The sequence below is a fragment of the Pteropus vampyrus genome, unplaced genomic scaffold (assembly GCF_000151845.1).
Source record: "Pteropus vampyrus isolate Shadow unplaced genomic scaffold, Pvam_2.0 Scaffold109, whole genome shotgun sequence".
Classification (NCBI taxonomy): domain Eukaryota; kingdom Metazoa; phylum Chordata; class Mammalia; order Chiroptera; family Pteropodidae; genus Pteropus; species Pteropus vampyrus.
This window is the reverse complement of record NW_011888890.1, coordinates 2,123,972-2,140,902: the sequence shown is the minus strand read 5'-3', so window position 1 is coordinate 2,140,902 and position 16,931 is coordinate 2,123,972. Positions and strand designations below refer to the sequence as shown.

General features: G+C 39.6%; 1 protein-coding gene across 6 annotated transcripts in view; it reads right to left on the bottom strand.

Moving 5' to 3' along the window:
* CCDC171 (coiled-coil domain containing 171) overlaps positions 1 to 16,931 on the bottom strand; it is a 281,050-nt gene that overhangs the window by 250,609 nt on the left and 13,510 nt on the right. For 5 of the 6 annotated variants that reach the window (XM_011365306.2, XM_023533732.1, XM_023533731.1 and 2 more), the window contains 2 exons: positions 9,251 to 9,386; positions 2,584 to 2,758 (listed from right to left, as the gene is read on the bottom strand). In XM_011365306.2, coding sequence (XP_011363608.1) covers positions 2,584 to 2,758; positions 9,251 to 9,386 — 311 coding nt within the window. Of the gene's footprint in view, positions 1 to 2,583; positions 2,759 to 9,216; positions 9,387 to 16,931 lie in introns of those variants that run through there. The other variant, XM_023533733.1, reaches the window with a different exon arrangement.

Sequence of the window (16,931 nt, the reverse complement as noted above, 5' to 3'; positions counted from 1 at the left end):
AGTTTTCATCTAACTCTATTTTACCCACTACTGTTATTCCAATTCCTAATATCAAAAGATTTTCCAGTTCATAAGATTTTCAACTAACAAGTTATCTGTCAGCCTTCCCCTCCTGCCTTAGGATTCTAACATCTCAGGTCTGCTAACTCAGTTATCCCTTTTCCATTTGCTTTCCAGGTTCCAAAATTTTCTTTCTTATCATGTCTCTTATTCTCTCAATCATCATGAGATTATCTTTTTTAATATCCCATAACTCCATTAGGTTTTTACTCTCTCCTCAAACTTTTATCATAAAAATTTCAAAACTACAGAAAGTTGAAAGTATTGTACAATGAACACCCACAAACCCACCACCTAGACTAGACTCTATGATTAACATTTTGATATATCTGCTTTATCACACATTCACCCACCTATGTATCCATTCATTTATCCATCAGACCATCATACTTTTTATGCATTTCAAAGCAAGTTGCAAGTATGAGCACATTTCACTCCTAAATAATTCAGCATCCATATCATTAACTAGAATTCTATAGTTTACTTTTTTGTAGGTAAAATTTACATATAGTGAAATGCACAACTCTTAAGTGTACCAGAGATTTGACAAATGCATACACTCATGCAACCCAGACTCCTAAACTACAGAATATTTCCTTTAACCCAAAAGTTTCCTCACACCTTTCCCCAGTCAATCTCCACTGCCAACCCATCCCAGAGGCAGCCACTGTTCTGATTTCTTTTTCACCAACAATTACTGTTTTTTGTCCCAGAAATTCATAAAAACAGAATCATACAGGATGTCCTCTTATGTGTAAAGCTTCACTCAACATAATGTTTTTGAGATTCATTCATGTTATTGCATGTATCAGTAGTCGGTTCATTTTTTTTGCTGAGTAGTATTTCATTGTATGAATATAACACAAATTGTTTCTTCATTCTCTTGTCAATGAACATGTAGGGTTTTCTTGTTTGTTTTCTAATTTGGGGTTGTCGTGAAGGACCTGCTGTAAAATTGGTATGGAAGTCTTTTGTGGACATATGTTTCTCAGGGAAAAATACCAAAAGGTGAAACTGCTGGGTCATAGGAAAAAGGTATGTTTATTTGAAAAGAAATTGCCAGGTTTTTTCCCAAAGTAGTTGTACCATTTTACTCTCCCACTAACAATGTATAAGAGTTCCAATTGCTCTACATTCTCACTAACATTTGGTATTGAGTTTTTTCAATTAGAGCTACTTGATGGGTATGTATGCATTTCCCTAATGATAAGCAAGATTAAGCATTTTTCATGTGATTGATGGCCATTCCTTCATTTCCTCAAATGTGTCTGAAATTATTTGACTTTGGGCAAGTAACTTCCCATCTTCCCTGGACTTCAATTTCCTCATAGTTAAATGAAAGTCATTAACTTGTATACCTAGTGCCTTGCAATCCTTTTATTCCTAAGTTCTAGATAGTGGTGTACTTACTAAAAGCCAGAGGTAATCAAAAATACTCTGACCAATGGCAATAACCCAAGACAGCTGGCCAAGACTAAGGTTTGTAACCTTTGCAATATTTATAACTTAACATTTATTCATCCCCATGCAGTTAATAGAGCACTTTCATTTTCTGATTTCACCCTTAAAACCTAGGTTCAAATATCAGTAAATAAGTGGTAGAAACAGACTCAAATCTAAATCTTCTGCATTCATGTTCAGTGCTCTCTTAATTAAAACCTGCTGTGTACAAAAATATTCATAGCAGCATTATCCTTAATAACTAAAGCACAGACACTATTCAACTGCCCATCCATAGTAAATAGATAAATATAAGTGTGGTATGTGCACACAATATACTAAACATTAATATGAAGTTCATACATTAAGGGCGAGCTAGCAAACACAACGTTGAAGGAACAAAGCCAGATTCAAAAGAGTATATTGCAATCATATAAAGTAACAAAAAAAAAGGCAAAATTAATCCTCACTAATAAAAATCAAGATAGTAATTATCTATATAGAAGGACTTCTGGTAATTTTCTAGTCCATGATGTGGGTTCTTGTTATCAGCTTATACTTATCTAGGCACATTTCTTTATATATATTATACTTAAGTAAAGATTTTAAAAGATGGTCATATTCTATATAAGAGATAACTTTTGAGGATTAAATCAACTGCCTTTTTCTCTAGGCAACACACTCTGACCCATTGGTTCCTAAAGCTAGCTAATCAACAAAATCACCTGCATAGTTCTTGCACATACAGATTGTCTCGTTAGAGATTCTGATTCAGACTATATGTGATAGGAAGCCTAGAATATATGAGTATTTAAATCTCTATGTGATTCTGCTGATTATTCATGGAACAAGTGCCCTAAAAAATGGTTAACAGAATTTTGAACCCCTTTTTCCATACATACACATTAAAAAAAAATGTAAAGTAGATGAATGTTCACGTAATTTCCAGAAGACTTTATACATGCCCAGTCAATGAATCAAAACTCTTTCTCTGACCCTATATGGAATGCATACACAACAGTGAACGATGATACACAATGAGGTTACAATTCTTAACATAGAAAGAAATGAAAATGGTCCTACCACAGAGTTTTTCGTGGATCCTATGTGCCTCAGCCAACCTTTCTTCAGCAGCTCGTCTTCCAAGACCAGCTTCCTTTCTGGCAACAGCCAGGTCATATTCCAGACTTTGTCGCAATGCCTCTCCTTTTTCAACCTCAGATCGCAGCTTGGCGATCTGGCTCTCATAGCCAGCCAGCTAAAAACATATATATTCCTGATATCATAAACCAATATTAAAATATGTCTCCAAGATCATTATGAGATCATTCACCCAAACATTTAAATTTTTAGAGAAGCTTGTTTCTATAGTATTTACAAGACAAGAATTTACAACTTTATACTTCCTGAAAGACTAGAAAAGAAACATTAGCCTTACTCACCAAATGACACTAGTAATTTTATTTTCGAGAACTCACTAGAGAAAAAAATAAAAACAAAAAAATTCTTATATGAACTTCTTAGAAAAATAATCACAAGTTTTAATCAAATAGTCATACCCAAGAAATGAAAAAAATGCATGACACACAGGAAGCACTGAAAAAATTCATTCTCTCCTCTCCTATTTCCTAAATGAAACTGAGAAGCAAATTGCAGCAAAATATAGTTTGGTAAATACTGGCTATATTATTTCTCTTGATTATGACATTACCTGATAGAGCATAAAGTAATAAAGTACCAATCTTACAGGTATTTTAATGAACTAATATCTAATTTATCTAATATCTAATGACTAGATTTAATTTACCTAATATCCTTCCATGAGGTAACATGACAAAAAGATAGGTCAAGGAGTTTAGAACTGTATGATTTATAAAGTCCTTTCCTACTCTAAAATTGTATGATCTAGTCAATGATTCCTTAAATAATATTAAACATCTGCTATGTGTCAAGTACAGTGAAAGATATGAAAACAAACACTATAGGACCCTTAATCTCAAAAATCCAATGTTATAGGAAGATATATACCAAAAGTTTTATAAAAGAGGTAAAAATGTTATAATAGTTTTTTAAAAAGCAAAATTACTTATTGCTAGTGGGAGAGAAAAAGATGGTGGATGAGAGAATGCTAGAAAAGTATCATTTAGGAAAGCATTGAGATACTCTACAAGGCTAGAAATACATGATCTAATTACTAAATAAAATACAAATGGATTTCTGAAGAGCGACATCAGAAATTACTATATGTAGTTGTCAAATGTAGAGTGTAGTAGCAGTTACACTCTTTTCTTCACATAAATAATAAAATAATTTCCAATTTAAAAATTTTAGAAAAGCAAATGTCTTCAAAACACTTATACTTACAAAATAAGAACTTAGGAATATCTTTTAATAATTAAAGAAAAAAATCATAGAACCACCTTAATTACATGTTAAAGATAACTGTTTCAGAATAACTCCATCCCTCCTGCCCACTCCCTCTCTACCCTCGAAAGAATAAAGTTGTTAACATTTGAGCATTCCCAGTTGTGCCAGTCATTTACTTGTTCGCCCTCAGATCCCCTCCCTTCTCCAGCTGCACTCTGTACCACAGAAATTACATTCCCCAGGCTCCCTTGACAACTAACTGGCATCTCAGGTTTGGCCAATTGGAGACACCTGTGTACTTGAGGCCGGGAGAAGAAAAGTAGGCAGGGTATTTCGCCCTCTCTAGGTCTACCTGGAGCATTATCTCCATCTTCCCTGTAGCTGCAAATCCTTCCGGATAGTCCCTCCTTCCATGGCCCTAGCTCTCTCTAACTGGTTCTGGCTTTTATCAACCTTAAGAGTGAAAGAAGCTTCCTAATAGTGCTACCCTCTGAGTTGCTTAACATCCCCTATTTGTCTTTCAGCTTTTCTAGTACCTGTGAAATCTATTCCCTCTACTAATGTCTTTTCGCTAAAAGACCTAGAGTGGTTTCTATTTCCTTGACACCAAATAATGCTGTTGTCTCAAGATGGGTTTCTGATATTGCGTGGAGAATCTTTATAAACCTAAATACAATGAAGACTCTTTGCAGACAGAAATGGGACCTGGTGATCCATGGTATACAGTAGGATCACAATTTTTTAAATTATCATGTGCAGTTGATCAGAATAAAGTGCCGGTTGAAGACAAACCTTTGGGAAATGAAGTAGCAACTGCACTTGACCATAATGGCAATATTGTTTACAGTAAGACCTGTGGGGTGGGAAGGCTCTATTTGACTATGCTATAGAATTCATAAAAACAAAATGATGATTTCAGGGCTTAGAATTTTAGCTCAAGATAGTCGGAAAAACAGAATGTTTCTATGTTGACTTTTTAAAGAATCTCTTACTTTTTGCAGCCCCAGGCCAAAAAGGCTAAGGACCAGAAAGAAAACCTAATTATGAGGAATGCAGAATTACAATACGAATTGAATAAAGAGTCTCACCAAGCTTCTAATGTTAAGATGTTATGTATCAGTTGGACATTAGGTAGGAAGGAAAGAGATGGGATGAGGGTTTTTGGAGTTAGAAAAACCTGAAAACTGTGAACTCCCAAATGCCCCGCTGGACATCGCTTGCCAAACAGCTTCTCCTCCCTGTCTGAGAAAACTAGTCTTCCCTTCCTGAAATACTTAGTAATGACAACACCTGAAGCAGCTGTCTTGCAAGAGGATTTGCAAGACCTACCTCCACAACTTTTTGTCGGTAGATTAGAACTCAGTATGCCACAAGAAGAGAAATGCAGAGTCAGCTCCATGAGAAAATAGCTGATATATCAAAAGAATTGCAAGATTTTGCTAATCTTGTATCAGCAGGAACGTGCAGACACAGGCATATGATTGATTTGGATTTAATAAGCTTGCTCTAACATCTTGCTTGGACAGGAGACTGTAAATTGATTTCAGCATCAGCCCACAATCATTTAATAAGGTCAAAATGCCAGTACTTTCCTGACATAATATGAAGACTTAAGGAGATGGGAGTACTTTTATTATGAGCAAGCCATAAACCTCCTCTTTCCCAAGGTACGTCCTATTGGAGGACCCAAAGACATTCTTTCCCTAATTAAAATGCTATAAACTACACTGGAGAGGGCAGCACAAGCATCCTTAGAAAGCTCTGGTGGCTGACCTTTATGCACCAAAAATTAAAGTGGATGTGGAGATAATGGTGGGATATATCACCACTGAGATGGACTCCCCGATTTCAATTGAAATGGTGCACTTCCAGAGTGGCAAAGACCACATGGTAGCAATTAACCATTAGATAATGAATGCTGAAGAGCAAAAGGTGTGGATTGCCAATCATCTGTCCATTTGATCTCAAATCCATTCCCTAACCCATTCTTTTGCTCTATTATGTCATAGGAACGAAAATTCCCATGCTCCATTGCCAAATGGCTCTATTTCTGGCAGTGTCTCTGGCAGTAGCTATGAGGTTCCAGCTCCCCATCCCTTCCCTCCACCATTCCAACCCTGGCTGAAGAGCCCCTACCATGGCTCTACCACCACCAGAAAGCCCCAACTTCTAGACTCTGGTAACCTCATCTCCTCCCATTGGCCCTCTGGCCTAGAGTTGGTGGTGTAGATTCCTAGGTCTTCCATTCCCAGTACAACCAATTCCCTCTGCTAATGCCCCTCTGTTTCTCTTATTGGACCTTATCTGATTTCCAGAACTATCCACATAGCTGATGGAAATATATCCTCTGCCCATGAGGTTGTTTTCTCACTTAAGGTTCAACACATGCACTAAAACTTGCAACAGCAGTAAATGTTATCTCCCTCTTTTTTAAAACATATCTGCATTCTTTTAAGTTTTTATGCTCAACAGTTATCTTAGAACCTCCTCTCACTGTCATCCTCCTTCTTCCTTTAGGTCCTCTATAGCATGTCTTAGCCTCTAAAAGAAAGGTTTTTCACCATTTTTGTACCATGACCCCTTCTGGCAACCTGGCAAAGCCTCCTCAGAATAATGTAATTAAATGCATAAAATAAAATACATGAGATAACAGAAAGAATCAAAATATAAAAGCAAATATATAACAAAACAAATTGGTGATATCGTAATCTATACATTTCTTTAATAACATTAAATAACAAGCTTTACTCTTAGGTCTAATAACCACTGTGATTTCAAAGTAGTGACAAATAGAGGCAATATTTCAAAATATTTGCCATAACTGATTTGAGGTATCTATGATTTCTAATGACAATAAAGTTAAAAGTACTGCTAATGATATCACTTGTTAAAAGAAAGAGTGACCGGGTCAAGCCCTTCATAACTAAAGGAAATGCTTAATATGAGTTAGAGGTTAATAAAAATTAAAATGTAATTTTCCCCATCCAAGTACATGGATTCCCTGATTTCTCTGTTTCTGAGGACCCCAGCTTAGGAACCCCTGCTCTTAAAAAGAGTGCCTGAAATCAGTCAAACAGTATCATCAGGTCCTGAAGCCTAAAAAGTGTATTGCTCGGTCCTACATTTGCAGGATCTTTTAACTAAAGAAAGTTATATTGCTCTTCTTTATCCTCTCTCATCTGTCATAATGCATAGTTATGAAATTGTTTTTCTTGTGATAAGAACTTTAAAGATCTACTCTCTTAGCAACTTTCAAATATGCAATACAGTATTATTAGCTATATTCACCATGCTGTACATGACATCCCCATGACTTATTTATTTTATAATTGGAAGTTTGTACATTTTGACCCCTTTTGCCCATTTCACCCAAACCCCACCCAACCCCACCTCTATATTTATGAGCTTAGATTTCTGTTTGTTTTTTAAACTCCACACAAGAGTGAGATCATAGGATATTTGTCTATGTCAGACTTATTTCACTTAGCATAATGCCCTCAAGGTCCATCCATATTATTGTAAATGGCAAGATTTTATTCTTTTTGAATGGCTGAATAATATTCCATTATATGTATATACCACATTTTGTTTATCCATTCATCTACTAAAGGACACTTAGATTTTAAAAATACTTTATGCCAATCACCCAGCATGATGTGTGTTAGCATTACAAATATCTGATAAGGCAAATATATGGCCTTAGTTTTTAGACGGTTTCATTCATTTCTGACTTGCTTTACAAAGGGCATATTTGGAGATTACATGGCTAAACCAATTACTATATGAGTAAAATCATCTAAACAAATGATTGAAACAATAAGAATAAATAGTAATAGAAACCAGGAGTTGAATCAATTCTCACTACCTGTTTTGAGAAAATTCTTTCTTCCCTGAAATAATTTCCTGTCTCTTTAATGTGAACACATACTTCAAAACATCCTGATCAAATAAAAACAATAAATAGTGTGTTCTACTGAGAAATCTGATGACAACTGCAAATACATGTGAAAGAATACATTTAATAGACGATTGATTATCATGACAGTAATGTATATTTTAGTTTCAAAAATAAGTTTGGAGATGGTGAACAATCAGCATAAATTTAACAAATACCAGTTTATATTTAGTCTGGAATATTAAAATGCAAATAAAAGCAAATATTTCAATTTAAATTACCTCAAGTGCCACTAAAAACACAAATAAAACAGTCATATATTCATTGCTTGTTATTTTAATGAGAAACCACTGTTCTTTAGATATCCTGAAAAAAATCATTTTTTCAAACATTTATTCAAAACACTGCCACTGAGGGCTTAAAGCAGTGTGAGAGACAGAAAAAGCATGGTCACACTTTCAGCTCTTAGGAAGCTTACAGACTAAGGAAGAGCAGATAAGCATGAAATAAATGTTTCAGCTCTAAAATATCTGTAACGGCAACATGTTGTGAAAGAGGAAAGAGGTAATCAGTGTCACCTAGGGAGGCTTTAAAAGATTTCAAGATGGAACAGCATGGGAATTTAGTAAAAAGGGAAGAAAAAGCATAGTTTATGCTTAACTGTCAATAAATTATAGCTACTATTACAGTGCGCAGGCACTTTATAAAATTCACTTAATTATCACAACGACTCTTTGTGGCCAGCATTTCACAATGAGAAACCAATAATGTACAGGATAAATAATTCACCCAAGGTCACACATTTTATAAATGGAAGGGCCAGGAATGAGTCTAGGTCTATAACTCAATATTCTTTCTACTACACCAGGTTGCTTAAGCTGAGCTTTAAAAATGAGTAAAATTTTAAAAGAGAAAAAGTAGAAAACAGGAAAAAAAAAATAACAGGCAGAAAAGACATAAACATATAATTTATAGCTTAGAGTGAAAGATAACTACTGTCCTTGCAATTTGTACATATACATATAAAATATATATGTGTGTATATATACTAATAAAATAAAAAATAACATAATAAAACAAAAATAAACTAAAAATTTATGAATTACACTATGATTAAAAATTCCATACGCAAATCTACTTATTTAAGAGACTGTTTCATGATCAAGATCATGAGGAACCTACATTAACATTTCAAAAATATCTGATTCATAAATCCTTTAGTCACCAAACGAATTCATCGATTAATATTTTTAATTAAGTTTAACCCACTAAAATAAACTTAAAACAACATATAAATAAACATAATCATTAAATTTCTACTTTAACACTCCTATACAATAAAAAAAAACCTATGTTTTATTATAATTCACTTTTTAAGCACAAGAATGTTATACTGGTAAATGTTAAACATGAAGTTTGTAATATGAAATGAATCTAAATAATCAAACTCTTACTTTTAACATTATTTGAGAGGAAAATACATTCTACCTCTGCATTGTGCTTAGTTGTTATTTCTAATTTTTCTTTCTTAGCCCGATGAAGTTTCTTTCTGAGATCAGCGGTAATATCCAAGTCTGTTTCACTTTTAAGCATTTGTTTTACTTCAGATGAGGCATTCTTCAGCCTAAAAAATGAGATCATAATAAAACATAATTCTCATTAGGTATATTTCCAACATTTCTGGTATTTCTGAAAACTTATTTTTCAAAAAACACAGAGAACATATGACCCTTGCACTAAAGAGACTTACAATCTAGTAAAGATGTCAATTGCAAAAGCTAGGGAGAAATGATAAGCAGTGTATGACTAGAAATAAACCACTGTCCACTGGGAAACCACCACTTTGTTCAAGATTGGTACTTAACAGCTGTTTGATCCTATCACAAGCTGTTATTTTAATTAATATAATAGCAAAGAGAATTTAGAGGTAAAAACTCACAAGAAGAAAGAGCACAGAAGATGAGACAATAGCATTAAAATACTGGGAGCTGGAAAGCAGGTAGACAAGTGGTAACTGATTTACATTAGAGAGTTAAATTCAAAGTCAATGGTGGAGAAAGCAACCTGATTTACACCAGAGTCTCAAAAGCTCAGTTAATTGGCAACACCTTTGAAAATAGAGGTAAAAGTGGAACAGAAAACAAAAGAATTGGTTGAAAGTCTGCCAAAGAAATAATGAGATCCATAAATCCTCTGCCCTATACACCACACAACTGAATACTGATCTCTTCCCCACTGTGGCAAAACACTAGGGGTTTATTCCCTGGATGGGAAAAAACAGGTTTCTGGACTGGAGACATCAGATACAAACGGGGTAAGGGCTCCATACTAACAACAAGATACTCAAGGAAGGAAGGAAGGAAGGAAGGAAGGAAGGAAGGAAAGAAGGAAGAAAGGAAGGAAGGAAGGAAGTCAGCCAACCTCCAGGAGTGATTTCTTTAAGAAGAAGATAACAGAAAACAATAAAATACTTCAACTATCTAAACATATTGAGAGACTTATACAACTTGGTTGGAGTATGAAGTCGAATTCATGATAAGTTCATAGAAATTAAGCAAAATAAACAGTAAATGAGACAATTATTAAATCTAAGAAAAACCAAATGTAAAAGAGAAAAAAACGGTATCTAAGTGCTACTACATGGCTCAATTGGGGAAATGTTCATAATTATAATAATGTAAAAATTAAATAACTAATCTAACCAAGATTACAATATCACTAAATATAGAGAAAATAGAAAAGGGAGAAAGCATGAATGAAAACTAAAAATTATGATCATGTACAGTAGGAAAATAGTACATAATTGAAGCTGAAAACTCAAATAGCAATGTAAAAAATTTAAGAGATATAGATTTAAAAAATCATCTCTGAAAGTTGAAAATGATTGTTTTAGAGATCAAGAAAGTAATTTGTCTCAAGGAAATTAGTACTGTTAGTTTTTTAAAACTTACTATGAAGCTATAGTAATCAAAACAGTGTGGAACTGAATTAAGAATAGACATGTAGATCAATGTATCAGAATCTAAACTCTAGAAATAAACTCATACATACATGGTAAATTAATTTTCAACAAAGGTATCAAGGCAAATCAATGGGAAAAGGATAAGTTAGGTTGAAGAAGAATTTCCCACTTAAATGGCTAACTTTGTAATTAGTTCTTTGTTCTGCTTCTGTAAACATGCTCACTGCATAGGCCAAAGATCTCGGGGTCAACTGAGAACTCACCCTTCCCTTTAGATGTATTACCTTAGTGCCCGTTTGAACAGATGTATTGCCTTAGTGCCTGTTTAAAAAAAAAAAAAAAATCTCCTGCTCTGTAACTGTCCGTAGCCTGTAGCCCGTAGCAACTCCTAGGATCTGTAAATCAGCCCATGCCAACTGTCACAACACAGGTATAAAAGCAAAATTGCCCCTAAGCTCAGGGCCCAGATTTTCAGAGCACTAGCTCTTCTGGGACCACGAGCATAATAAACCTGACTTCTCCAACCCTACGAGTACGGCTTGATTTCTCGCTGATCTGAGTTTTGCAATTTTTCTGCAACCTTTCTGGAGGCCCCAGCAAGATTCTCAACTATGCCGGCCCTTGAGCTGCTAGACTGGTGGCTCGGCCAGGCCAGGGAAGAGGGGCTCTGAGACCAACGGGGAGGCGTGCCACCTGACGGCATTCCGGGTTCTCTTTCTGACCGGCACTCATACTCTCCAGACGGCTGAGCCCCCAACCAGACTCACAGGAGGGACGGACCAACTCACCAGGAACAGCCACAGGATAAGCTAAGACCCCAGACACAACTGCCTAGTCAGGTCCCAACACTGGACGGAAGAGGAGCTTGATCACCTCTTAGTCTTCAGTTTGAAGACACAGGTCAGGGTCTTCCCAGTGAGGGAAGACATCAGGGTCTTCCAAAGGAGGGAAAGACATAGCTCAGGGCCTTCCAAGAGGGGGAAGCAATGATTTAACCTGCTGTGTGAATGAGTGAATGAACAAGTGTCCTGGTTGGCTTAGTGGTCAGGTACAAGTTTGTAGCTCCATGGCTGAGCACCCTTAAGGTCCCCTAAAGGCCATGGAGTTCGTTTGGGCTCACTCTGTGGGTCCATAGTGAATGGCATACAGTCCAGGGAAGCATCAGACTAGTATCAGATTGTAAGTCACAAAGCTGCGTCTGCTACGTCTAAGCATCACCTAAGTTCCCCGCAGGGGGACACAGCCAGATGAGCACCTGAATGGTCTCCTCTTTGGAGAGAGCACACACTCTTGTCTTTGCATCACCATCACAGGTTGAGAAGAGTTTTGTCAACACTAAGAAAGCGGAGGGAGCTCCATCACCCTCCAGAGTGCAACCAAGTGCCCTCACAAGTTAGCAAACAAGTTAAGGAATGGTGGGCGGTTGTGCAAAAGAGGGTGAATGCTGAGAGGCTAAAATGTGGCCTTGCCATAAAGCAGAGTTGAGCCCCAATCTGCGGTTCCATGGCAATTCTCATACAGCTTACGGTGGCCCCACTGGATCTCCATGAGCAGTCTACTCCAGTAGTACAGGTTGGGGGTTCATACCGACCCATCAATGCTAAGAGGCATCTGAAAAATCCCTACGAGGGGTGCAGCCAAAGACTGGCGAAGTGAGTGACGTCCCCTCCAAAGACTCACCGACCCTATCCCCAACCCTCCCTGTGGTGTGATTATTGTTGCGGGAGGCATGGGAGGAGGTTCCTCTAAGCCAACTGTCTTAAACTGTATGTTGAAAAATTTTAAGAAAGGTTTCTCAGAGGATTACAGGGTCAAGATGACTCCGAGAAAACTTCATACTGTTTGCGAGCTTGAATGGCTTGCCTTCAGGGTAGGATGGCCTTCAAAAGGGACCCTAGACCTCCCCACTGTTAGAGCTATGTACTGGATAGTGACAGGAAAGTCACCCACAGAGTTCTATGAGAGACTGTGTGAGGCATTCAGGGTATATACCCCTTTTGACCCCTAAGTGCAAAAAAAACAACATATGGTCAACGCGGCATTTGTGGCTCAATCTTGAACTGACATCCACCGCAAACTTCAGATATTAGAAGACTTTGCTGGGATGAACAACAGCCAACTACTAGAAGTCAAGGTGTTTGTGAACTGCGACCAGGAGGCCCAAAAGACAGCTGATAAGTGGATGAAATGAAAGGTATCTCTGCTGGCAGATGCATTAGGGAACCCAAGCCCATACAACAGACTGCTGCTCCCCCATGGAAGGGAGAAACCAAAAGGAGACCACCATTACATCACAACCAATGTGCCTACTGCAAACAGACTGGCCATTGGAAGAACAAGAGGACATCTGAAGAGTCAAAGAAGTTCAATCAACCTCGTAAAGGAAAATACCAAGCTGAGCCAGTCGTCCAAGATCTTATAGGCCTGGCCGAAGCACAGTCAGGCTAGGGGAGACTGTGCTCCCTGATCCTAGGCCCCCAGGAGCCTATGGTCGTAATAGAAGTAGGAGGCCATCAATGACTTTTACGGTAGACACTGGGGCTGGACACTCTGTGGTAACCACACCTGTGGCTCTCTTTATGAATAGTTACGAACAGTAACTATTGTTGGGGCGACGGGGGACCAAGTCACTCACTCGTTCTGTAAAGTCCACTCATGTCAGTTACGGGGCCACCTAGCGACTCATGAGTTCCTGTATCTACCGGAGTGCCCCATTCCCCTTTTAGGTAGAGACTTATTAACAAAACTTGGAGCACAAATCACCTTTGCCCCCAGAAAGCCCACCAGTCTCACACTGAGGAGCCAGCCTGCTCTAATGATGGCTGTGACTATGCCCAGGGAGGATGAATGGCGTCTCTATTCTCTGGAAAGAGAACAAATCCAATTAGTCTGTTAGAAGGGTTCCCAACTGTCTGAGCAGAAAAGGGGCCCCCAGGTCTAGCCAAAAATCACGCATTCATCATGGTGGACCTGAGGCCAGGTGCCACTCCTGTCACACAAAGGCAATATCCAGTGCCACGGGAAGCACACATGGGGATTTGGGACCACATCCAGCATTTGCGCGACACCGGAATTCTAGTTTAGTGTCAGTCACCTTGGAACACTCCACTCTTATCAGTCAGGAAGCTGGGAGGGAATGACTACCACCCCATCCAGGACCTCCACGCTGTCAACAATGCAGTGGTCACCATCCATCCAGTGGTCCCAAATCCATATACCCTCCTGAGTCTCTTATCTGCCCAAGCAAGCTCGTTCACCTGCCTAGATCTCAAGGACTCCTTCGTCTGCCTCCAGTTATCACTGGCCAGCCAGCCTTTGTTTACCTTTGAGTGGGAAGACCCACACACCGGGAGAAAGACGCAATTGACCTGGACTAGATTGCCACAGGGCTTCAAGAACTCACCCACCCTGTTTGGTGAGGCACTGGCCTCAGATCTTGCTGCATTCCCGGGAGAGACTTTGAACTGCATTCTGCTGCAGTACATAGATGACCTACTACTGCCTAGCCCTACCCAAGGAAATCGCTGGAAAGGTACTAAAGCCTTGCTGGTCCTATTCTCTTCCATGGGATACAAAGTGTCATGGAAAAGGCTCAAATCTGCAAACGGGAGGTCATTATCTCAGAAGGACATCAGGCACTTGGACAAGAGAGGAAATTGGCCATCTGTTCAATACCTTGGCCAAACACTGAGAAAGGGGTCCATGAATTCCTATGGGCTGCTGGATTCTGCCGGATCTGGATACCAGGTTTCTCTGAAATTGCCAGGTCACTGTATGAGTGCACAGCTGGGTCTAGTAAAGACCCCCTGGAATGGGGCTCTAAACAAGAAAAGCTTTCAGAGAAATTAAGAGACTCTTAACCAGGGCCCTAGCATTAGGACTACTGGATGTGACATGGACTTTAATCTCTTCGTACATGAGAAGAATCATACTGCACTGAGGGTCCTCGCACAAACAGTTGGGCCATGGCAGTACCCGATTACATATCTGTCCAAACGGCTCAATCCAGTGGCCGTGGGATGGCCGCCACGTCTCCGAGCCTTAGCTGCCATGGTAGTCCTAGTCAGAGAAGTGGACAAGCTCAAGCTGGGACAGAAGGTAAACGTAAAGGTCCCCCATGCTGTTACTGCATTAATGAATACTCAAGGGCATAAGTGGCAGACCAAAGCCAGGATAACTCATTATCAGGGACTGCTTTGCGAAAATCCACAAGTCCACCTCGAGACTGTGTGAACCTTGAATCTTGCTACGTTTCTGCTCACTGAGGAGGGGCCTCCTGACCATGATTGTGAAAAGGTCATGGATGAAGTCTACTCAAGTAGGCCGGACCTGACAGACATTCCTCTTCAGAATCCAGAACCGGTATTGTTCACCAATGGGAGCAGCTTCATCCATGAAGGACAGCGCAAAGCTGGCTATGCAATAACCACTACAGATGAGCTAGTCAGAGCTGAGGCTCTGCCACAGGGCTGGTCAGCACAGCGGGCCGAACTATGGGCACTTATCCAGGCACTGCAGAAGGCTGATGGGAAATGGGCCAATATCTATACCAACCCAAGGTATGCCTTTGCTACTTTGCACATACATGGGGCTATTTATAAGGATAGGGGATTACTGACGGCGGGAGGAAAGGAAATCAAAAACAAAGAAGAAATCCTGCAACTGCTAGAGGTGGTCTGGAAGCCTTCCCAAATGGCAGTCATTCACTGCAAGGGCCACCAGAGAGGAACCAACCATCAGTAGGGGAAACCAACTAGCAGACCAAGTAGCTAAGGAGGCTGCCAACCAACCGAGTGCCACAATGGGTCCTGAGCCAGTCTTCAAAGTTCTCCTGGCACCAGAATTGCCTCTATCCTCAAAACACACTAACAAAGAAGAACAATGGACTTTAAGTGAAGGGAGAACTAAGAGGAAAGAGGGCTGGCAGGAGCTTCCAGATCAAAGACTCTATTCTCGCTGCACTGGCAGCTAAGCTGGTAAAACAACACCACGAGTTAACTCACCTAGGGAAGACTACTTTAGAGAGCCTGTTCATACCCAAGCTCCCAATCCTGTGCGCCCAGATCAGTGCTAGGTGTGTAACTTGTGCAAAAAACAACGCTGGTCAAAGGCCCAGATCTAAACCAGGGGTGCAAACAATTGGAACTATGCCATTCGAAGACCTAGAAGTAGACTTTACTGAGGTCAAGCCCTGCTGGAGCCACTGATACTTGCTTGTGTTAATTTGCACCTCCTCCGGGTGGGCTGAAGCTTTTCCTACACGCACTGACTGGCCACGAGAAGTAACTAGGGCCTTACTGAGGGAAATTGTTCCAAGATATGGGCTACCCCTCTCTATAGGATCTGACAATGGACCTGCCTTTGTGTCTGAGATAGTCCAGACTCTGTCCAAAGCTCTAGAGAGTAAATGGAAGTTTCACAAAGCCTACAGACCACAAAGTGCAGGGAAAGTTGAATGCATGAACTGGATCCTCAAAACTACTCTAGCTAAACTTTGTCAGGAAACCCAGCTATCTTGGATTGATTTGCTGCCTTTAGCTCTACTCCGTGCACGGTGCACCCCAAGGCTTTTGGGCTACTCCCCTTCTGAAATCCTTTATGGGAGATCTCCCCCAGTGATAGGGAAGTTAAAAGGAGACCCTTGATTAATGGCTGACCTAGAAATGTCCCAACACCTTCAGGCCTTCGGAAGGATGCTCTGCCACATCACCCAGGAAACTTTAGAAAGAGCCCTTATCCCCTTAGGGAATTGGGTCCACCCTATCAGCCAGGAGGAGATGAAGTACGGGTTAAAGATTGGAAGAAGGAGCCATTCCAGCCGAGCTGGACTGGCCCTCACACTGTTATATTAGCAACTCCCACTGCTGTTAAGTTTACAGGTATCATCCTGTGGATCCACCACATCCGGGTAAAGAGAGCAACATCCCCAGAAAAACAAGAAACTTGGACTGCAGAGCCTCTTCCTGATCAGCTGCTCCAAGTCACGTTCCGAGGCAGCGGATATCCACCTGAGATCTTCGGCCCTGCTCTGGCCACCCCTGGAAGCTGGCCAGTCTATGCAAGGCAGAAGACTGAGGAGCAACCGTTCGAACTGCCCAGATGTATTGTTATCCTCCTGTAGCCCTAACCCTCTTTAGTATACTTGTCCTACTGCTTGCTTTAGGTTTGGACTCAGTCACGCCCTCCAATTGGACTCTGAGTCAAAGA